Source organism: Nyctereutes procyonoides, unplaced genomic scaffold (assembly GCF_905146905.1).
Source record: "Nyctereutes procyonoides isolate TBG_1078 unplaced genomic scaffold, NYPRO_anot_genome, whole genome shotgun sequence".
Taxonomy (NCBI): domain Eukaryota; kingdom Metazoa; phylum Chordata; class Mammalia; order Carnivora; family Canidae; genus Nyctereutes; species Nyctereutes procyonoides.
In genome coordinates, this window is record NW_026575147.1 from 19,781,035 (window position 1) to 19,805,571 (window position 24,537).

General features: G+C 38.5%; 1 protein-coding gene across 6 annotated transcripts in view; it reads left to right on the plus strand.

Moving 5' to 3' along the window:
• RPRD2 (regulation of nuclear pre-mRNA domain containing 2) overlaps positions 1-24,537 on the plus strand; it is a 90,694-nt gene that overhangs the window by 60,359 nt on the left and 5,798 nt on the right. For 3 of the 6 annotated variants that reach the window (XM_055312526.1, XM_055312528.1, XM_055312524.1), the window contains exons 3-10: positions 311-411; positions 1,259-1,336; positions 2,643-2,695; positions 3,911-4,037; positions 5,394-5,569; positions 17,678-17,960; positions 20,131-20,391; positions 23,190-23,390. In XM_055312526.1, coding sequence (XP_055168501.1) covers positions 311-411; positions 1,259-1,336; positions 2,643-2,695; positions 3,911-4,037; positions 5,394-5,569; positions 17,678-17,960; positions 20,131-20,391; positions 23,190-23,390 — 1,280 coding nt within the window. The remainder of the gene's footprint in view (positions 1-310; positions 412-1,258; positions 1,337-2,642; positions 2,696-3,910; positions 4,038-5,393; positions 5,570-17,677; positions 17,961-20,130; positions 20,392-23,189; positions 23,391-24,537) is intronic. The other 3 variants (XM_055312527.1, XM_055312529.1, XM_055312525.1) reach the window with 1 other exon arrangement.

Genomic DNA, 24,537 nt, shown 5'->3' on the forward strand with positions numbered 1-24,537 from the left:
CCAAGAGGGTGATGCTGAACTGACTGTGCCACCCGGGCACCCCAGAATATTTAAGATTCTAAAGTGTTAACTATACTTCAATTAAAAATAGTAATAAAGTGTGTCAACTGTACTTCAATTTAAAAACTTTTAAATTAAAAAAATTTTTAAAAGAGTGTTTAAGATTTTAGTCCTGCTAGGCACTAGGAAAAAAGTCTTAAACATCAGAAGATATTTGGAAAATAATTTTGTTGACCACTTTATTTTCTGATTTCTAGTTTGAGACATAAATTAACATTTTTATATTGTCTTTGTCACTTTTTCTCCTCAGGGATCCATCTGTCTCTAAATCTATAGAACGAATCTTCAAAATCTGGGAAGATAGAAATGTGTACCCAGAAGAAATGATTATGGCATTGAGAGAAGCTTTGAGTAAGTGTATTTTCTCTTCTAAAAGAAAAAATTGAGTCTTGAGTCTTTATATATATTTTTATAGTACTGGTCCTGTTGCTTAATAATGAAAAATATAATTCTGGATTGGGTCCTATTTATTTAAAATTAAGTACTTATAAAATCTGTTTGAATTAAAATTTAATTAGAATTAGTTTGTGGAGGATTGGATTTTGTTCATATTAACTAGAGAAAGTCAAGCATATTAAAGAATGGTGGCTATCTGATTATTTTTCTGCATTTGTTTTACTTTGAGTGTTTTAAACTACTCATTTTTGTGTGTGTTTAATAATTACTGCCCTGTCCTATTACTGTTGGAGAATTTTTTAATGGGGTTTCCGTTTCCACTAAGTTATTTAAGATTAAGCATATATTGACATTCTTTATCTCTTGGTTTAGATTTCCAGTAAGTTGTGTACTTGTTTTTAAAAAGTTATTTATTTCCTATGTATTAGATGCATGTAGTTGAGCCATTAAATATAAGTTGGTGATATCATGACTCTTATTTGACTAGAAATTTGCTTTTAAAAATAGCATCTTCTAAGAAGCTGTTAAATTCTATTTTGAATGTGTTAACTAGTATTTTTAAGCTTCCTGCCCTGTTCTTCTCAAAATCAGTAGTTTTATTGATGATAGAAATCACGTTTATTTGACAGCTTCTTAGATCTGGTGGGAGTTTTTATTTTTTAAAAAAATGAAAGAAAAGGAAAGAAAGAAACAACACACAGTCTCGGATTGCCTTTTTTCAATGCTACAACTTTGACACTGAAGTGGACAGACAAAACAGCTTCCCATAATGCCAGATTGCAAAAACTGAAATGTTTTCCAGGTACCACTTTCAAAACTCAGAAGCAGCTGAAAGAAAATCTGAACAAACAACCGAATAAGCAGTGGAAGAAATCACAAAGTAAGGAACAAAATCTCAACTAATATAAAATTACCTCCTCTTTTTGGAGCAGAAGAAAATGTAGACCATTTGACATCGTACCTGGCATAAACCATGGGGAAGCCTGTGTTTTCCAGGCCTGGGAGAGTGACCCAGTGACTTATACTAAACAAGCCATCATGGAGTTACTTCTTTAAAAAAAACAAAACAAAAAACAAAACAAAAACAAAAACAAAAAACCTACTTTTAAACAAAGAAAATGCAGAAAAGGGGTTTAAATGAGTGAAGATTCAAGAGTAGTTGGGGGATTGAAAGAAGAAAACAAATGCTTGATAGTGCCCAGGCTAACTCCTAGGTTGAAAAATATATATGAAGTTAGAGGCAGCTGACATTAAACAACAGAGCTGAAGAGGAGACTAGGCATTAAGAAGCATTTCTGTGGGAGCCATGAAATCCTTCAGATTTGGGGATACCCTCTACCAGATTAGACATGGGCCTCAAATCCTGGCCAGAAGCTCATTCTCTAACAGGAGCTCCTTTTATGCTTATCATGTTTACCCAGCATGAGATCAAGGGAGTGGAATACTGCATGTGATAGGCTGCTGTGGGCCAAACTGAGGAATATTGAGAAAGACTTGAAGGTGTGGAGGGAACAAGGTAGAAGACAGTGAGAATTGGGAGATAAAACAAGACACTTGATATTCATATGATACTCATCATGATTCAGGGAGTCCTCTGACATCCTTTTGGTCGTAAGTTGCATGCTTAGGAACAGCAAGAGTCGTCATTTCAGCCAAAGTTGAACCACAGTGGTAATGTACTTAGAACTTTCCCTGCCTATTTTTGCTGTGAGTCAGCAGAAAAAAGAAAGCAGAAAAAAGAAATCCAAATCTAAATCATAGGAATAGACTTGATGTTTATAAGTAATTTTCTTCAGCCAGTGCTCAGGATTAATTGGATGCCCTGCTCCTGAACACTCTTAATTTGAGGTACTGAGATCCTCTTAAACTCAGTCAGACTAAGAAAAAAGGGTACTTCATGTATCTCAGTATCTCCAAATCAGAAACTCTAGGACTTGATGACTTAAAGGGTTTTTTGGAGGTAAGTAGGTTAGACCTATCTAAATAGTATATTTTTATATTGGCCACCCTTGGGAATGTTTAAATTTCATATTATAGGAGTATTTATTCTAGGAATTATATTATTATTTAAATGTACATTTTTGATGTATGTTCAAAGTGTTCACTTTATAGAGCTGAAAAATTACCTGAATATTAGCCAGTTTTTTGTATCTTTATTCTTAATGACTTTTTGTTTAATTCAACAGCATCCACGAATCCAAAAGCTGCTCTCAAGTCTAAGATAGTTGCAGAATTTCGAGTAAGTTATAGAATACATTTAACATGCCAAAACTTTATTCACCCATCCCTTTTGTTATAGTTCCCTGTATAGTCCAGTAAGATTAATTTTTATTCAGAACACCTGGGTGACTCAGTGGTTGGGCTTCTGCCTTCGGCTCAAGGTGTGATCCCACAGTCCCAGGATCAAGTCCCACATCGGGCTTTGTGCGTGGAGCCTGCTTCTTCCTGTGCCTGTGTCTCTGCCTCTCTCACTCTCTCTCTCACTCTCATAAATAAAATCTTTATTAAAAAGATTAATTTTGGGATCCCTGGGTGGCGCAGCGGTTTGGCGCCTGCCTTTGGCCCAGGACACAATCCTGGAAACCTGGGATCGAATCCCACGTCGGGCTCCCGGTGCATGGAGCCTGCTTCTCCCTCTGCCTGTGTCTCTGCCTCTCTCTCTCTCTCTCCCTGTGTGACTATCATAAATAAATAAATAAAAAATAAAATGTTAAAAAAAAAGATTAATTTTTATTCAGTTGTACATCAATTATATGGGTTTTAAGTACTTCTTTTTTTGTTTAGTTTTATTTATTTATTGGAGAGAGAGTGAGAGCACAAGCCGGGGAGAGAGTCAGATGGGGGAAGCAGACTCCCTGCTGAGCAGGGAGCCAAACAGAACATGACCTGAATAGAACATGACCTGAGCCAAAGGCAGATGTTTAACCAATTGAGCCACCCAGGCACCCCTTCATTAGTTATATTTTAAACAAGTTTAAACTATTCTGAAGGAATCCAGATTGAGACAGATTACTTGGAGTTTTATATGTTCCCCTAAGGGAAGAATTAACCTTCTTCCAGATTATCTATTACCCACCAAGTTCTATATTGAAACCGCCCCCCCCCGCAACGAGATGTTCATCCTTCTGTGAAGTCCTACTAAATTAGAACTTGCTTAGAGTTAACATAATTAGACTATATTTATCTAACTAAAATTTAAAGAATAAGTAGATCTTTGTCTTAGTCTTAACCTTATATGCTCAATTAGCGTTGAGTAACTAAGGAAAGGATATTTTAAAGTATGTAACTAAAAACAATGGTTTTGACATGGATATTGATATTGCTATCCCCAGTTATGAGGAAATGCAAAGGGTTTCTTTCCCCTTGGTTTTATTAGGTTTTAGACATGTTAACGGAGGATGATGGAATAAGTGAATAACTTCAAAAATAAAGTAAGACTCTGGTCTATGTTCAGTCCCAGGCCCTCATTGAAGAACTGTTGCTGTACAAGCGCTCAGAAGATCAGATAGAATTGAAGGAGAAACAGCTGTCAACCATGAGGGTGGATGTGTGCAGCACAGAAACTCTCAAATGTTTAAAAGGTAATACTTCTTTTTAAATAGAATAACTCCGATTTTCTTCCCAGACCTGTCATTTTAAGTCATCAGACTGGCTTCTCCCATAAAGAGAACCTTAGGTTTTAGGAGCAGTTGTGGCACTTCTCGTTTTTCAGGTCGTAATTTCATGCATATAAATTTCATAAGTAAATTCTTGTCTTTCACATTGCACACCTTAAACTTAACACAATGTTATACGTTGATTGTATCTCGATAAAGCAGAAGAAAATATTAAAAAAAAATCTAAAAAAATAATCAAAACAAATTCTTCCTTTTCCTTGTTTCTAGTGCTTTCTTAATGTATTGGGTTACATATAGACAGATGTGTTTCACATGTGTGATAATGTGGTTTGGGTATGTTCTTTAATAAGATCACTGTAATGCCTTATAATATTTGGCTCGTTGCTCTCGTCCTTAATTGTAAATTAAAAAATGATAATTGTATTAATAAATTATTAGAATGTAAATCTCATGAAGGTAGAAATTACCTTGATTTGTTCCTTGCTGTATCCTAGCGCCTAGAACAATGCCTGCTACATACATTAATAGGCATTTGATAAATATTTTTGAAATCATGAATAAATGGCTGCCCACTATTCATTTGGGTGCCTATTTTGCTCTTGCACTGTACTTTAACAGTTTTTACCTAATTTAATCCTCACAACAACCCAAAAGCATGTTAAAGACCTCCATTTTGTACATAAGAAATCTAAGGCTTCATAAAGAGATAAGTAGCTTACACAAGCTACAGCTGATAAAAAAGCAAAGCCAAAATCTGTATCCAAATCTTAACATCCAGTAGTCACTGGGAAAGATGTATATTTGGGAGAGTTAAGTAACAGTTTGTAATGTCACTATTGTTGAAAAAACAGTTCATGGTTTGTATTCTTATCAGGGATCTTCTTCAGAGAGGAAAAGAATTTTGAGTATGATACACACAGAGGTCACTTTATCTTTATTTTCTGAACTTCCCATTTTCTCACATTCAACCGTGAATCTAAGGGAACAGAATAGAACCTCATCCTGTTACCCTAATTAGCAGTTCAACATCCATTTTGTGAAGAAAACCAGTTAATAGACTTTCTTTTAGTTGAACTTGGTTTTCTTTACCTTAATGATAAACTTCATGATATACTATTGGCTGCACCCTAGCAGATTCACATGAATTGTTTTAATAATCTGTTTTGTGGGTTTTATAATTTGGAGAATCTCCTTTAAGGTGAAACTGAGACTAAGGTAGCAAGAACAGGTTCACAGATTATGTAAAAGAGGTTTTCTTTAAAACATTAAATCTTTTTACATTTTGTTTTATCCTAAAATGAATATTTCCTCTTATTTTAGATAAGACAGGTGGAAAGAAGTTCTCCAAAGAATTTGAAGAGGCAAGTTCCAAGCTTGAGGAATTTGTGAATGGATTAGATAAGCAGGTGAAAAATGGGCCTTCACTAACGGAGGCATTGGAAAATGCTGGAATTTTCTATGAAGCACAGTACAAAGAAGTAAAAGTGGTGGCCAATGTAAGTGATAATTAAGCCTATCTTATATCAATTACTTACTATAAATCAGTGACTGTTTATATGATTTATCTAACTCAGTGAGGGCATGGATGAAAAAATTACTTTTAAAGTAGCCTTGTACAAGGTAATAGAGCCAGCAAGTGGAAGTCTGAATTAATACGTGGCTCTTTTTGACACTAAAGCTCATGGGTACCATGACCCTTAATCTATACTAAAGCCTTATGTCATAGCATTTCAAAGAGAGGGTGCCTGGTTATTGTTACAGGATATGGGAATTGGGCAGAAGTATACATACTTTACTGTCTTACCAGAAAACTGAATGGAAACATTGTTACTAGTGGCCTCAGAAAGGAACTGTTTTATAACGAAATTTTTTATAGTTTTATTTATTTTTCTAGAGAAGGAGTTTGTGGGAGAGGGGTAGAGAGAGGGAGAGAGAGAATCTTAAGCAGGACACTTAACCGACTGAGCTGCCCAGGCACTCTGAATTTTTTTATAATAGTTTTAATCACTGTGTATGGTCATAAAAGCAGATGGTAGAGTAGATCCCACCAGCCCCACTTCCTAGAAGCAATCTGTTTTAACTCCTTTTTTTTTTTTTTTTGGCATTTGCCTCCGTGTTTGTTTTGGTTTGGTTTGGTTTTTAAGATTTTACTTCTTTGGGATGCCTGGGTGGCTCAGCAGTTGAGCGTCTGCCTTTGGCTCAGGGCGTGATTCCAGTTCGGGGATCAAGTCCCGCATCGGGCTCCCTGTGAGGAGCCTGTTTCTCCCTCTGCATGTCTTTGCCTCTCTCTGTCTCTTTCATGAATAAATAAATAAAATCTTAAGGAAAATAAAAAGGATTTTATTTATTTATTTGAGAGAGGGTATGCACACCAGGAGGAGGAGAGGGAGAAACAAACTCCCTGCTGAGCGAGGATTCCAGTGTGGGGCTCAATCCCATGATTCTGGGATCAAGACCTGAGCTGAAGACAGATGCCTTAACTGAGTGAACCACCCAGATGCCCTAGCCTTCATATTTGTGAATAATATGCCTTATATTTCTTTCTTGATTTATCCTATTTAAGAAATATCTACTAACTTCTTGGTATGACAAATGAGGATTTAACTTATATTCCACTGCCTTCCTTCTCCTCCCAATAGCCTATGTAACTTTTTTAAATCTGTTGATTACTATATTTGATATTTTTTGACCACTAACTCTAGACTCTTCACTTTATAAAATGAGGTTATTTACATCTTTCTCCTTTACTATTAGTTTTCATCTATCCCTTCAATTTCCCAACTTCAGTAAACTGTACTTTTACATCATCAAAGTTGACAATATTTATATTTCACTCTGTAATCATAATTAAATGTTACTTCCTGCTTTAAAGGCTGAAAATTTGGGATGCCTGGGTGGTTCAGCAGTTGAGCATCTGCCTTTGGCTCAGGGTGTGATCCCTGGGGCTTGGGATCGAGTCCCACATCAGGCTCCTCACGGGGAGCATGCTTCTCCCTCTGCCTGATGTCTCTGCCTCTCTCTGTGTGTCTCTCATGACTAAATAAATCTTTTAAAAAATAATAAAGGCTGAAAATTTATAAACAAAGTTTATGGTACAACTGTGTAAACACTGAACACCATACAGTCTTATGATAGCTGTGGTTTTATTGGACAATTTTTTATTTTTTCCTAGAATTTTTTTGCCTTTTCATAGCCTTTTGTGTCTAGATCTCACTCTAGGACTGCTGTTTACTGATATTGAGTTGAGCACTCTCTTTTAGAGTCTAGGTCTTCTTTAATTGTTTTTTTTTTTTTTTTCTTGTTTTGATGGAGCACATCCTCAGTTAATTTCCCCATGGGGGGGGGGGGGCTTATGGGAGAGATAAATTTTCCGAGTCCTTGGATCTCAAAATCTTTTTATTCTGTTTTCACATTTGCTTTTGTAGTTTAGTTGGTTGAAAATCACTTTCCCTCACAGCTTAAAAGGCATTACTTCATTGTCTTTAATATTACTATTTTTTTAAGTTTCTTTTTTTTTTTTTTTTTAAGATTTTATTTATTTATTCATGAGAGAGAGAGAGGCCGGCAGAGAGAGAGAAGCAGGCTCCATGCAGGTAGCCTGACGTGGGACTAGATCCCGGGTCTCCAGGATCACACGCCAGGCTGAAGGTGGCACTAAACCACTGAGCCACCCAGGCTGCCCTGTCTTTAATATTATTGATGTGAAATCTTTGCAAGATTATTTATAGGTGACTTTTTTTTTTCTGCCTGGGAGCTTTTAGGGACCCCATTATAGTGTCCTGAAATTTTTACGATGATGTACCTATATATGAGGTTTTGTTTTTCATTTATTATGGATTACTTGGAGGGCTTTCTGTCTAAAGGTTCTTCAGTTGTGGAATAATTTATTTCTCTTTTATGTTCTCATGTTTTCTCAACTTTGATCTTTTTGTAGTGCATTCTGGAAGATCTTAAGGGTTTCCTCCTCCCCCACCGCCACCCCCATTATCTCCATCTTTGGCTTTTATAATTCTGGCTTTCATCAAAAATCAGATAATGGGGGCCCCTGGGTGGCTTAGTTGGTTAGGAGTCTGCCTTAGGCTCAAGTCACGATCCCAGGGTCCTGGAATCAAGCTCCATATCAGGCTCCCTTCTCAGTGGAAACCTGCTTCTTCCTCTCCCTCTGCCATTCCCCCTACTTGTGCACCCTGACTCGCTGTCAAATAAATAAATAAAATCTTTTTAAGAATTACATAATATCAGTGTCCACTCATATTTAAGAATGAGGTATGAAAAAATTCAGAAGCTGTCTGTACATAGGTAGGTATTATTTACTTTTGGGTTCGACTAGTAAAGTCTGTGTAGGTGAGGAACTAGCGTTATTTGGGGCAGGAGGGAGCCCTAAAAGAAGGCTGGAGTCTTCTTACCAGACTATTTTAACTCTTTAGAAAAGTCACAGTTTTTGCCCAAGGCATAGTGCCTTGGCTGCCAAGTGTGGAGATTGCAAGGGAAGTAGTATTGTTTGGTAGAGATGCTTTTAATTAATTTTCCTGATTTCAACCCCACCACTCACTCCACCCTTCTATATTCATCATGCCTTAGATGAGAGCTGCTCAGGGATTCTGCAAGTCAGATCAGCTGCTTTCTTAGGTGTAGCTCCCCCTCTGTACATTCCTAACCTCATTTTCCTTTCCCCTGCCTCATCCCTTCTTTTTCACTCTTCCAACCTCCTTTTGTCTTCTAAAGATTCATAGAAACATTTTTCCTGGGTATGCTTCTGGTTATTTGTTTATCCCTTTGTTGTTGGTTTTAAAAAGATTTATTTATTTATTTATTTATTTATTTATTTATTTATTTATTTATTTATTTATTTATTTATGATAGAGAGAGAGAGAGAGAGAGGCAGAGACACAGGAGGAGGGAGAAGCAGGCTCTATACTGGGAGCCCGACGTGGGACTTGATCCCGGGACTCCAAGATCGTGCCCTGGGCCAAAGGCAGGCGTTAAACCGCTGAGCCACCCAGGGATCCCGTTTATCCCTTTGTTTTTGTTTTTATTTTATTTTAATTTTTTTTAAAGATTTTATTTATTTATTCATGATAGACATAGAGAGAGAGAGAGAGAGAGAGTGGCAGAGACACAGGCAGAGGGAGAAGCAGGCTCCATGCCAGGAGCCCAACGTGGGACTCCATCCCTGGACTCCAGGATCATGCCCTGGGCCAAAGGCAGGCACCAAACCGCTGAACCACCCAGGGATCCCCATGTTTTTAACTATTCGTTTTATAAGAGTCCCAGCGGGGGGAGAGACAGTGAATGGGAGTGGTCAGTTCACCATTTTGACCCAGAAGACCATTTAATAATTTTTGAATACTGACCTGTGATCTCTTAATTAGGAAATCATTTAGGCTACTTTAGAGGATCTTCAACAAATGGCTGGGATACGTTTATCCAGCAAGGATTTGTTAAGTACACATAATTGCAATTCTGTATGATAAATGCTATAATAGAGGTACCTGTAAGATGCTATGTGAATAGATTGAATAGTTGCTTTAATTTGGGAGTCAAGATGGAAGATATGGGGAAAAATTTCTCAGAGAAACTAAATACTGAAATTACAGTAATTAGCTAAATGAAAGGCCATATTCTCAGCGATCCCTGGGTTGCTCAGTGGTTTGGCACCTGCCTTCGACTCAGGGCATGATCCTGGAGTCCTGGGATCAAGTCCCACGTCAGGTTTCCTGCATATGGAGCCTGCTTCTCCCTCTGCCTGTGTCTTTGCCTGCCTCTCTCTCTCTCTGTCATGAATAAATAAATAAAATTTTTTAATTAAAAAAAATGAAAGGCCATATTCTCTGAAGAGTAAAGTTGAAAACATGCAAACATAAGAGTATGGCAAAATTGGTGGACCTGAGAGTAATTTTTTATAGCTGGGCATGTATGCAGAAGTAATAAAACTAGAGCATTGCTTAGGAACATCGTTCTGAATGGTGTGTATTCATTCTAAGGTCTTGGAATTTCGGGCAGCCCAGGTGATTCAGTGGTTTAGTGCCGCCTTCAGCCCAGGGCATGATTCTGGAGACCTGTGATCGAGTCCCGCATCAGGCTCCCTGTGTGGAGCCTGCTTCTCCCTCTGCCTATGTCTCTGCCTCTCTCTCTGTGTCTCTCATGAATAAATAAATAAAATCTTAAAAAAAAAAAAAAGGTCTTAGAATTTTACCCTGAAAGCAGTGAGAAGCAGTTGTAGGATTTTAACTTTGCTAATTATGTGATCAAGTTTGCATTTTAGAATCAGGAGACAGGAATGGAGAATAGGAGAGTATTAGAACCAGGGAGACAAGTTAGGAGGTTATTGAAGTAATCCAGATTGATTTATGTTGAAAAGCTGAAACCTCTATGCAGTATTTTCTAAAAGATTTTTTATCACAATCCAGAATAAGGGAAGATTTTACATGGAAACTGACAACTGTACACACATGCATGTACATATATACAGCAGAAGTTTTCATAAAACAAGATTTAACCCTTTTTTGTTCAGTACATTGAGAGAGTCTTCTATTTCCTGTAGTCTAATTTCTTAAGATGGCTATTTAGGTAATTGATTTCAGCTTTTAAAAAATGTATGCATGTATTTAATACAATAAATTTCCCTCTAAGCTGCATCCCATAATTTTTTAATTGTAAATTTTAATTCTAGTATAGTTAACATACAGTTTTTTATTCATTTCAGGTGAACAATATAGTGATTCAACATTTCTGTATTACTCAGTGCTCATCATTAGAAGTGTACTCTTTAATTTCTTTCACCTATCTCACTCATTCCCCTCCACCACCACCACCACCACCACCACCTCACCTCTGCTGTTCTCTATAGTTAAGAGTCACGGGGTGGGGGGCGGGGGGCAGCTGGCTGGAGACTTTGACTCTTGATCTCAGGGCTATGAATTCAAGCCCCATGTTGGGCATGGAGCCTACCTAAAAAAAATTTTTTTAAAATATCTGTCTTTTAAAAACAGCATGCAGTTGGATCCTCTTTTTGTTTTGTTGTTTTTAATCCTGTTTTTTTATTGTTGTGTTTTAATTTTTATAATGTAATTACATCTTACCATCTTTACCTTCTCATTGGAGTGTTTATGGCATTTATTGATATGCTTGAATTTAAGTCTATCATCTTGAGACTAGTTTTCTATTTATCCTATTGTCCTTTGCTTCCTTTTTAAACCTTTTCTCCTTCTTCTTCGATTAATCAAGTGTTTAGGTTTGATTTTATCTTTCTTTCGCTTTCTCTCTTTCCCTTATTTTCTCTCTCTCCTTCCTGCTCTCCTTTCCTCCCTGTTCACTCTCACTCTCAGTAGTTGCTCTAGGAACTATAATATACATCCCGAACATTTCCTTAAATGAGATTATCTTAATTTAATATTAACTTATTATTATATCTTAAATTAATATTCTGTAATTTCATATGCAGTTGAAGACCCTTAAAATAATAGCATTTCCTTCCCCCCAAGTCTTTGTGCTTTGTTATCATTTTATTTACATATATTTTATATAGTTTATAATTTTTTAAACAGTACACTTTTTTTTAAGATTTTATTTATTAAAAAAAATTTATTTATTTATTCATGAGAGACACAGAGAGAAGCAGACACATAGACAGAGGGTGAAGCATGCTCCATGCAGGAAGCCCGATATGTGACTCAGTCCTGGGTCTTCAGCATCAGGCCCTGGGCTGAAGGTGGCGCTAAACTCCTGAGCCACCTGGGCCGCCCCATTTTTGGTGTTCTTCATTCCATTTTACAGACCCACTTTTCAATCTGGGATCATTTCCCTCTAGCATTTTTTGTTATAGAGTAAGACTTCTGATGAATTTCTTACATTTTATCTGACAATGTTTTTAATATTTATTTCTGAGAAATATTTTTCTTTCGATTAGAATCCTAAATTGGTCATTTTTTCTTTTATTACCTAAAAATGTTAATCTGTCTGGCTTCCCTTGTAATGGGAATTCAACTGTGCCTGGATGTATTCTTTGTAGTTACCCTGCTTCGGGGTTCACTGAGCATTTTGGATCTTAAAGTTTGGTACCTTTCATATAATTGTGGACTATTATATTTTAAAATGTTTCTTCTCTGTTCTCTCTTCTCTTTCTAGGATTTAATTACATACCTCATGTGGTATTAGATTTCTGCTATTTTATTCATTCTTTTTTCCCTCCAGACTAATTTTTTTTAAGATTTATTTAGGGCAGCCCAGGCAGCTCAGTGGTTTAGCACCGCCTTCAGCCCAGGGTGTCATCCTGGAGACCCAGGGTCGAGTCCCACATCAGGCTCCCTGCTTGGAGCCTGCTTCTCCCTCTACCTGGGTCTCTGCCTCTCTCTTTCTCTGTGTCTCTCATGAATAAATAAAAATCTTTAAAATAAATAAATATTTATTCATTCATTCATTCATTCATTCATTCATTCATTCATGAGGCACAGAGAGGCAGAGACCCAGGTAGAGGAAGAAGCAGGCTTCCTGCAAGTAGCCCAATGTGGGACTTAAACCTAGATCCCGGGATCACGACCCGGGCTGAAGGCAGGCACCCAACTCCTAAGCCACCTAGGCGTCCCTTTTTTTTGTTCCCCCCACTTTTTTTTAAAGATTTATTTAATTATTCATGAGAGACAGAGAGAGAGAGAGAGGCAGAGACACAGGTAGAGGGAGACATCCAGACTAATTTTTGGCTAATTTGTACTTATCAATCTTCAGGTTCAAATATTCTTTCTTCTACTGAGCCAAGTGTGCTTCTTTGTCTTTGGTTTTCAGTAGTTATGCAGTGATATGTCTAACATGATCTTCTTTGTATTCATCTGGTTTGGAGTTTGCAGAACTTTTTGAATCAATGATGTATTTGTTTACTAGGGCTGTTGTAACAAAGTGTCTCAGACTGGGTAGCTTAAACATTAGTTTGTTGTCTGTCTCATAATTCTAGGAGCTAGAAGTCCAAGATCCAGGTGTTAGCATGGTTGATTCTCCTCCCCCTCCTCCCCCTCCTCCCCCTCCTCCCCCACCTCCCCCCTCTCCCCTCCCCCTCCCCTCCTCCTCCTCCTCCTCCTCCTCCTCCTCCTTTTTTTTAAAGATTTTACTTATTTATTTGAGAGAGAGAAAGAGGAAGCATGAGTGAGGGGCAGGCAGGATACAGAGGAAGAAGGAGGGGTATAAGTAGACTCAGTCTCAGAACCCCTAGATCCTGAGCTGAAGTCAGATGCCCAACTGACTGAGCCACCCAGGCACCCCAGCATGGTTGATTCTTTCTGAGGACTATGAGGGAAGGTTCTATTCCTGGCTTCACAGTTTGACTTGTGGATGGCCATTTTCTCCCAGTATCTATTCACATTATCTTTTCTTAGTGTGTTTCTGTACCCAGATTTCCTCTTTCTCTAAGGATATTGGTCATTTTGGCTCAGGGTCCATCCTAATGACCTCCTTTTAACTTGATTACCTCTGTAAAAACTGGTCATATTCTGAGGTTATATAGAGTTAGCACTTGGACATATGACTCTGAAAGGTCATAAGAAATTCCTTTGTTTTTCACAATTTTGGGGAAATTCTCAACTGTTACCTGTTCAAATATTATTTCTATTCCATTCTCTCTCCTCTCCTCCTGGAACTCTATTAATATATATATATTAGATCTCATTACTGAGTTCCAAGTGTCTTTTTCTGTTCCTTTCTGTATTTTCCATCCTTTTTCTCTTAGTGCTTCCTCCTAGATATTTTCTATTAACCAATCTTCTAATTCATTAATTCTCTCTCTTTCTAGACCTTATCTGTTGTTAAACCCATGATTTAATTTCTCAAAGAAATCTTTTTTAAAAAAAGAAATCAAAAAAAAAAAAAAAGAAATCATCTGAGTATTAGGTATACTCATTGATGTTGGGATGTCACAGGTGCCAGACCATATCAATATACAGAGCTAAGAAATAGATATATGTATATACATTTTAATCTATATGTTAGTGCACATGCACATTTACATCTATATTAATTTCTGTATCTATGTATATATTGAAAACCATGAGTTCATGCTGTTCTCTCCAATCCCAGTCCAACACACAGGATTCATTCGGGTTTTCTCCCTTTCCTTGTTTGTAATTGCTTTTTCTAACAATGCAAAACCTTGTTCCTCTTTTTTTTTTTTTAATTTTTTTATTTATTTATTTAATCGAGACGGGGGGGGGGGGGGGGGGGAGAGGGAGAGGCAGAGACACAGGCAGAGGGAGAAGCAGGCTCCATGCAGGGAGCCTGATGTGGGAGGATCAGCCCTGGGCTGTGGCGGCGCTAACCGCTGAGCCACTGGGCTGCCTAACCTTGTTCCTCTTATCTTCAACTTAATCACTTATCTGATCAGGCCCTGTGTGTAGCCAGACTCCTAGCACTCCCTTTCCTCATCTACCTCTGGGTTTTCTTTCTTTGTATCTTGCTTAGGCTTCAACATCCCATGCAATGCCTTCCTGCCATGCATATATTTCCTTCACCCCATTTTGGCTCCACTATCTTGCTCTAGGCTACCATGTCTTAATGAATTTCGGAGTGAAGTGTTCAAGAAGGGATTTTTCTCTATTTTCTTGAACATGTGAAACATAACTATTTGGTTTTTGTCAGTTAATTCCAATACTGGCTTCACTTGCTACAAGTCTGTTTCCAATGTCTTTTTTCTTTTAGGTCATTTGACCCTGTCTCTTGATGTGCTGGCTAATTTTGTATCGAGTGCTAACATTGTATATGAAAGTGTTTATAGAGTCTCTGGATGATTTAAAAACTCTTTCCTTTAGAGTGCAGATACTGTGAGAGCTGATTATGTTAATCCAATCTGAAACTGAACTGACTTGGGCTGAATTGTATGTACCCTGAGCATGAGTTTGTCTTCTGGTTCTTCCCAGCTTCTAGAACATAAGAGTTTTCCAAGACTGAGAGGCTGGGGTGAGAGTAAGAGAGTACCTCTCTTCTACTGCATGATTTGAACTCTAATCCTTGTCTCCTTAGTACATGAGACTGTGTTAAACTACTCTTTTCAGAAGTTTTCTGCATAACTTCTTAATTCCCTCTTCAGAATTCAAGAAATACCTTGAAGGGATAAAGTAACATGTTGAGCCATTTCTGTCCTCTCTCTTTCACCAGAATCTTGGCCTTTCAGGTCTCTAATTTCTATCTCTATAGACCAGCAAAACTGTTAAAAAGTTCTCCTTTTTCTTCATATTTAGTAGTGGCCCTCTGCCTTGTCCTTTACTTGAATTCTCAGATTCTTACCTGGCTTCCCTAAATCAGCAGAACCCTGAGAGAAAAGGCAGCTGCAGAATGTCAGCTTAGCTTTTTTTTCTCATGGTTTCTCCCTGTTGTAGGATTTGCCACTTAAGTTTTGGTTGCATCAGCACTACCCAGCACATTGAAGCACACACACGCAAGTATGTATGTCTATATACTTGGCTTTCCTAGTTGTTCTTGGTGGGAGCATTGCTTTACCTCAGGCTACTCAAGTATATCCAGAAATAACAGCTCAACTCTAGTATATTCTTTTCTGTTCCATTCCTTTTTTTTTTTTTTTTAAGATTTTATTTATTTATTCATGAGAAACAGAGAGAGAGGCAGACACACAGGCAGAGGAAGAAGCAGGCTCCATGCAGGGAGCCCAACGTGGGACTCTATCCTGGGTCTCCAGGATCACGCCCCGGGCTAAAGTCAGCGCTAAACCGCTGAGCCACCTAGGCTGCCCTATTCCATTCCTTTTTTAAAATAATGTTTCTCAGTTGATTAAGTGTCTGCCTTTGTCTCAAGGTCCCGATCCCGGGTCTGGGCTCTGGGCTCGAGTCCTGCATTGGGCTCCCTGCTCAGCAGGGAGTCTGCTGCTCCCTCTCCCTCAACCCCTCCCACCTACTTTTGCTTTCTGTCTCTTGCTCCCTCCCTCTTTCTCAAATGAATAGATAAAATCTTTAAAAATAAAATAAATAGGGACGCCTGAGTGGCTCAGCAGTTGGGTGTCTGCCTTTAGTTCAGGGCATGATCCCAGTTCTGGGCTCGAGTCCCACATCGGGCTCCCTGTGAGGAGCCTGCTTCTCCCTCTGCCTGTGTCTCTCATGAATAAATAAATAAAATCTTTAAAAATAATAATAATAATAATAATAATTTTTAAAATAATAAAATAAATAATGTTTCTTATTCATCCACCCAAAATGATTTCACAATCTAATGGTCCAAGACTCTTAACCAAAAGAAAAAGACACACAGTTTTAAGGTATTGACACTAAGATAATCAGATCAATAGGATTTAAGCCAAGTGGTGAAGAGTAACATCAGCAATGGTATGTCATATTGATTATATGTAACCTTGATATGCCGTGATAACAGTAGCACTTTACCTCTGTGGTCTTCCTCCCAAAAATCTATAACCCCAATCTAATCATGAAAAAACATCAGTCAAATCTCAAATTTGAGGAGCAGTCTACAAAATACCCGACCAGTACCAGCAGGGTTATTAAAAACAAGGAAAATCTAACAAGCTCACAAACAAGAGGGACCTAAGAAGACATGACTATTAAATGTACTGTGGTATTCCACATGGGATCCTGAAATAGAAAAAGAACATTGGATAATACGGAGGAAATCTGCATGAAGAATATGGACTTTAGTTAATAATTTTCAAAATTGGTTCACTAATTGTGACAAATGTATCATACTAATGTTAGAGTTTAATAAAAGGGATAATTAGGAACTCTGTATAATCTTCACAGTAATTTTTTTATATATAAAACTGTTCTAAAATCAAAAGTTTATTTCTTTTGGGATCCCTGGGTGGCGCAGCGGTTTGACGCCTGCCTTTGGCCCAGGGCGCGATCCTGGAGACCCGGGATCGAATCCCACGTCAGGCTCCCGGTGCATGGAGCCTGCTTCTCCCTCTGCCTGTGTCTCTGCCCCTCTCTCTCTCACTGTGTGCCTATCATAAATTAAAGAAAAAAAAAAAAAGTTTATTTCTTTTAAAAAAATCCATACTATTTGACTTCCCAGACTGTACCTTATTTATGGATTTGTTTTTTGTCTGTATACTTGCTCCTTGCCATATCTCCAGTACCTAGAAGATGGGCCAAAACATTTAGGCTCTCATTAAATAGTGGGCTAGTTAGATTGGTAGAAGAGAGCCAAGGAGGATTAAGGATCTGAGTTTCTAACTTGGGCAACTTCATGGATGGTAATACTTCATTTAGAAAGTACAAAAAGGGGATCCCTGGGTGGCGCAGCGGTTTGGCGCCTGCCTTTGGCCCAGGGCGCGATCCTGGAGACCCAGGATCGAATCCCACGTTGGGCTCCCGGTGCATGGAGCCTGCTTCTCCCTCTGCCTATGTCTCTGCCTCTCTCTCTCTCTCTGTGTTGTGACTACCATAAATAAATAAAAATTAAAAAAAAATTTAGAGAGTACAAAAAGCAGAAACTGGAAACTATTCCATGCTTGACAGATACGATATTTTTTTGTTTTGTACCAGAGATTATAGTTACCAGAGATTATAGTTAATAATAAAGAGAGAACCTGGTCAAAGTCAGAATGGTAGCATCTTGGTCCTTTTCTCAGAGAAATAACTCTTCTTTTCCTCTTTCAGGCATATAAGACCTTCGCTAATCGAGTGAACAATTTAAAGAAAAAGCTGGATCAATTGAAGTCAACCCTTCCTGATCCTGAAGAATCACCAGTCCCTTCCCCAAGCATGGATGCTCCTTCTCCAACTGGTTCTGAGTCTCCTTTTCAGGGAATGGGAGGTGAGGAATCCCAATCACCAGCCATGGAGAGTGAGAAATCTGCCACACCTGAGCCTGTCACAGATAATCGTGATGTAGAAGACATGGAACTCTCAGATGTGGAAGATGATGGGTCAAAAATCATTGGTATGTCATTATGTGATTAATAGGCAACTTACTCCTTATTTTGCTTTCCCACCAATGAATCTATCACAGGCTGGTATTAAAAGATAGTTCAGGGAAGCCTGGGTGGCTCAGAGGTTGAGTGCCTGCCTTCAGCCCAGGGCATGATCCTGGAGTCCCTGGTATCAAGTCCTACATTGGGCTCCCTGCATGGAGCCTCCTTCTCTTTCTGCCTATGTCTCTGCCTCTCTCTCTCTGTCTCTCTCATGAATAAATAAATAAAATGTTAAAAAAAATCAATCCTTATAAGATTAGAAGAGCAAGGTATCATTATCCTGGTTCAGGATTTGGTATGCCACATGGGCTGAGAATCATTGCTCAAGATTTGCTCTATTCAATATGGTAGCCACTAGCTACATGTGACTATTGAACATTTGAAATATGGCTTATCCAACTTGAGATGTGCTCTAATTTAAAAAAATATAGAGGAGGGGCACCTGGGTGGCTCAGTTGGTTAAGCCTCTGCCTTCTGCTGAGAGTCGTGAGATCAAGCCCCCACATGAGGCTCCCTGCTCACCAGGGAGTCTGCTTCTTCCTCTCCCTCTGCCCATCCCCCCACTCACGTGTTTTCTCTCTCTCTCTCTCTCTCTCTCTCTCTCAAATAAAATAAAATATTTTCAAAAATAAAAATACACGGGGATTCTAGAAACTTAGTATCCAAAAAAAGTAAAAATATCTCAGTTATTTTTGTATTTGTAACATATTGAAGTGAAAATATTTGGGGGATCCCTGGGTGGCGCAGCGGTTTAGCACCTGCCTTTGGCCCAGGGCGCGATCTTGGAGACCCGGGATCGAATCCCACATCGGGCTCCCAGTGCATGGAGCCTGCTTCTCCCTCTGCCTATGTCTCCACCTCTCTCTCTCTCTCAATGTGTGACTATCATAAATAAAAAAAAATTTAAAAAAAAAAAGAAAATATTTGGGACATAATTTTTTTTTAATATGGCCACTAGAAAATTTAAATTTATGTGTGTGGCTTGAATTACATTTCTGTTGAACAGCACTGTTCTGGAGAGCGGGGCACTTATACTGGAATTCCTTACCTCTGTCACTCTTGACCTTCAAGATTCCAAAGCCACAGTATTAAAAGGAATATATTGCAAAGGCAATTTATTGCAGTTTCAAGTTAATGCTTATAATTGTATCCCACAATTAGGTCAATTTCAGGAAGTCAAAGGAAAATACAGTAAAGTATGTACAGTTCCTATGTCTTAGAAAGCTTTCAGATTAATGAAAGGAAAAGACAGGATAATTTATGACTATAAATATCATTACTAAAAGAATACAAATGTGTACCAAATAATATGATCCCAGAAATGTCTAAATTTAATACACAGACAGTAAGAAAATGCAAAGAAATCTTTGAAAAGATAAAAAATGAATTTGGAAATTTTATTTATTTATTTTTAAAGAATTTATTTATTCATGAGAGAGAGAGAGAGGCAGAGACACAGGCAGAGGGAAAAGCAGGTTCCACTCAGGGAGCCTGACGTGGGACTCGATCCCGGGTCTCCAGGATCACACCCTGGGCTGCAGGCTGCGCTAAACCGCTGCGCCACCGGGGTTGCCCCTGGAAAATTTATTTAAAGCAGGTGTTAAGGGGTGCCTGGGTGGCACAGTTAAGTTTGACTGCTTTCAGCTCAGGTCATGATCAAGCCCCAGAGAGTCTGCTGCTGCTTCTCCCTCTGCTCCTCCCCCCTGTTCATGCTCTGTCTCTCTCAAAGAATTAGATCAAATCTTTTTTAAAAAATTAATAGGGACGCCTGGGTGGCTCAGTGATTGTCTGCCTTTGGCTCAGGTTATGATCCTGGAGTCCTTGGATCCAGTCCCACATTGGGCTTCCTGCATGGAGCTTGCTTCTCCCTCTCCCTCTGCGTGTGTGTCTCTGTCTCTGTCTCTCTCTATCTCTCATGAATAAATAAAAACTTTTTAATAAATAAATTAATTAATTAATTCAATATTGAAGGTGAGAAGGAACATAAAGAGTATGACTTATTTAAAATCATGAAGTGAATGATTTTTCTTGAAAGCATAGTGCTTTATACCCCCAAATCAGGAAATACTAGGAAATCTTTCATCCTGGAAACAGTGTGTGGAAAGCAATAATGTAGTATCACTTCTTTTCTTTAAACAGTAGAGGACAGGAAAGAAAAACCTGTGGAGAAGTCAGCTGTATCTACTTCTATACCTACAAAGCCAACAGAAAGTATCTCAAAGGCCTCTTCATGTACCGCAGTAGCTGTGACCATGACAGCAACCCCATCTCTTCCAAAGCCTGTGAATACCTCTCTCCTGTCCTCTTCTCCAGCATTGGCTTTGCCAAACCTGGCTAATGTGGATCTGGCAAAGATCAGTTCCATCCTTAGCAGCCTAACATCAGTCATGAAAAATACTGGTAAGTAAGCCCCATAAAGAGAATAAAAAGCTTATTTCCATCTTTCTCATTGAACCATCAGTCTGTTTTTGTTGTTGTTGATTTTTTTTTCTTAAAAGTATTTTTTCAAATCAAAATCAAACCAATAACAATAAAAAATGATAAAAAAATAAATAAAATAAAAAAACAAAATCAAACCAATACATGATCATTGTAGAAAAATTGAGAATAAAATAAATATCTGCAGTCCTGCTACCCCCAAAGGACACTACTTGTGCCTAACATTACGTGTGTGTGGGGGGGGGGTTGATTAAATATTTGTAATAATTTTTCTTTCAATAATTGAAGTATTTAAGTATATTATATATGAATTTATTTAAGCCTTTATTACTGGGCATCTGGTATGTTTCCAGTTTTCACTATTATAAAGAACATTGAACAACCTTGATGCTAAAACTTTATGCACAATCCTTCCTAAATGGTTGAGTATATAGGGCTTTTTTTCTCCCCATTCATGAAAAAAAAATTTTTTTAATTTTTATTTATTTATGATAGTCACACACACAGAGAGAGAGAGGGGGAGAGACATAGGCAGAGGGAGAAGCAGGCTCCATGCACCGGGAGCCCAACGTGGGATTCGATCCCGGGTCTCCAGGATCGCGCCCTGGGCCAAAGGCAGGCGCTAAACCCCTGCACCACCCAGGGATCCCTCATGAAAATATACAAAAATAGAGCACCTCCATGTACTCCTCACTCATCTTCAACAGTAGAAAACACATGACCAGTCCTATTTTACTCTGCCTTACCTAATCTTGATTATTTGGAAGAAAATCCCTATAATTTCATTTTTTATAAAAGCTTAAATATTGGGATCCCTGGGTGGCGCAGCGGTTTGGCGCCTGCCTTTGGCCCAGGGCGCGATCCTGGAGACCCGGGATCGAATCCCACGTCGGGCTCCCGGTGCGTGGAGCCTGCTTCTCCCTCTGCCTGTGTCTCTGCCTCTCTCTCTCTCTCTCTCTATCATAAATAAATAAAAATTTTAAAAAAAAAACTACAATTAAAAAAAAAAGCTTAAATATAATTTTCTAAAAGATAGAGACAAAAAATCATGTAGGTTTTTAATCTTTTTGTGTTATAACTAAAATGATCACCAAAAAAATGTACCACTTTATATACCAAACACATGAAAGTTCTCATTGTTCCTCACCTCTGCAGCACTATTTTGTCTTATTTGAATACTTTGTCAACTTCACTCTTAAAAAGTCATTTATTTGGAGATGCCTGGTTGGCTCAGTCGGTAGAGCATGCAAATCTTTTTTTTTTTTTTTAAACACGTAATCTCTACACCCAACGTGGGGGAGATCAAGAGTAAAATGTTCCATGACTCACTCAGCCCGCCATGCGCCCCAAGCATGCAACTCTTGATCTCAGAGTCGTGAGTTCGAACTCCTTGTTGGGTGTAGGGATTACTTTTAAAAGGCGTCCTGGGATCCCTGGGTGGCGCAGCGGTTTGGCGCCTGCCTTTGGCCCAGGGCGCGATCCTAGAGACCCAGGATCGAATCCCACATAGGGCTCCCGGTGCATGGAGCCTGCTTCTCCCTCTGCCTATGTCTCTGCCTCTCTCTCTCTCTCTCTGTATGACTATCATAAATAAAATTAAATTAAATTAAAAAAAAGTCAGGCGCCTGGGTGGCTCAGTTGGTTGAGTGTCCTCTTGATTTCAGATCAGGTCACGATCTCAGGGTTGTAAGATTGAGCCCCATGTCAGGCTCCTCGCTGAGCATGGAACTTGCTTAAGATTCTCTCTTGTCCCCTCTCCAAACATCATTTGTTTTAATTTCTCTCTCTTTGATTAAGATGTTAAACTTTTTTTTCATTTATCATTTAGTTTTCCTTGTGAAATACTTGCTCATATTCTTGATCATTCAAAAATTATTTTCTCAAAAAAAATATTTTCTCATCTTTTTATATACCTTTTTTTTCTAAATTAAAAATTAACCCAGAAAAAAATTAAAAAACAAAATTTAACCCAGTGTTTTAAAATATAAAGATGTAGGGGTGCCTGGCTGGCTCAGTCCCTGGAGCATGCAACTCTTGATCTCGAGGTTGTGAGTTTAAGCCCCATGTTGGGTGTGGAACCTACTTTAAAAAAATTAAAATGTAAAGGTGTAAAGGAAGTTGCTTATATAATCTCCTTTTAGGGCAGCCCTGGTGGTTCAGCGGTTTAGCGCCTGTCTTCAGCCCAGGGTGTGATCCTGGAGACCGCAGATCAAGTCCCACGTCAGGCTCCCTGCATGGAGCCTGCTTCTCCCTCTGCCTGTGTCTCTGCCTCTCTCTCTCTCTCTCTCTCTCTCTCTCTCTCTCTCATGAATAAATAAATAAAATCTTTTAAAAAATAATAATCTTATTTTAAAGGTCATTTCAAAAGCAAACAACTTATTAATCACATAGAATTATGCAGTGACTGAGTTACACAGGTGTAATGGCTCTGATCATAATCAGCCATTAAGATTTATTGAGCTCCTATAGGCCTCTGAAGTATAGGTTCTTGGTATAGAAAAAAGAAAAGGTTCCCTTAGTCTCTTTCTACTGACTTTTTTAAAACAAAAATGTATGAAAAGAGCTTGTTTATTTTAAGGGTGTTCCAAGTCAACAGGAGCAGATTCTAATTAATTTTCAGTTTTTCCTTTGTACAAGCCATGATATGCCTTATTTCTGGATCTGTCCCAGAAGCATTCCTGTTTGAGTGAGTGGGAAGTATCACAAATTTAATGGTCATTTTGAGTCGCATTTTCTTGAGTTATTCTTTCTGCCACCAGGGGTCAGTCCTGCATCAAGACCTTCTCCAGGAACTCCAACAAGTCCCAGCAACCTCAGCAGTGGCCTGAAAACACCTGCACCTGCCCCAACAACATCTCACAACCCTCTGGCAAATATCCTCTCGAAGGTGGAGATCACCCCAGAGAGCATTCTGTCTGCTCTTTCTAAAACCCAGACACAGTCGGCCCCTGCGCTGCAAGGTAAACTGACGTGGGCCAGAGGGACTGGAGTTGTGAATGCTTGGCTTAACCCTGGATTCCATTTCTGAAAAATCCAAAGCCATGAAATGTATAGTACAGTTCGTTTATTATCTTCTTTATATTTATCATGGCATTGATAGAATTAGAAAATGTCAAAGCTGAAAGAGAATACTGCTAGTCTAATCCCCTCTTTTTCAGGTGAGTAGATTGAGACTAGTGAGGTGATGTGATCTGCTTAAGGTCACACATTTATCTATTCAGTGATGAGCTGAGACTAAAAGCCAGGTTTTTTGACTGGAGTCCAGTGTTCTTTGACCTACAGCATGACCCCTCACCCCCATGCCCAGGGGCTGCATTTATGTGAGCTCTTATGGAGCTATGTTGAGATTTACATTTTTAGTGTTAACCAAATCTAAAGAAAGTTTAAAAAGGTCACTCCACTATCAAAAATCTTATGAGATGGGTGCCTGTGTGGTGCAATCTGTTAAGTGTCCCACTCTTGGTTTTGATCATGACTTGATCTCAGGGAAGTGAGATCAAGCCCTGTGTCGGGCTCTGCACTTAGCACAGAGTCTACTTAAGACTGTCTTTCCCTCTTCCCTCCACCCTTTTTTCTCTCCCTCTCTCCCTCTTCTTTCCCCCTCTCTCACTCCCTCCTTTCTCTCTCTCAAATAAATGTAAAAAAAATATTATAAGCCATGACTTTCCTTTTTTATATCCTAATGTTTTATAGAGGCCTCTATTATAGGTACAGCACATCTTTTTTGTGTTCACCTACCTATAATATCTACCTTATTTGAACCTCTCTATTCACCTTTGCTAATTATGTACTTTGTGTCTAAAACTGTCTGCTTCTAACATTTTTTTCATTAAGTTTATCTGCTCTCTCTTCTCAGACCCTACAAATACCGACATAATCTTTATTTAGCACCTAAGTATAATTACATAATGAATTTCATATAGCAGAGCAGTATATATATACATGTGTACACATATGTATATATGTATACATATATATGTATTGTGTGTGTGTGTGTGTGTATATATATATATATATATATATATATATATATATATATATAGCCATTTAACTCTCTATAGAGGTTCTCATCCAGGAGCCTCCAGGAGACATTTGTCACTATCTGAA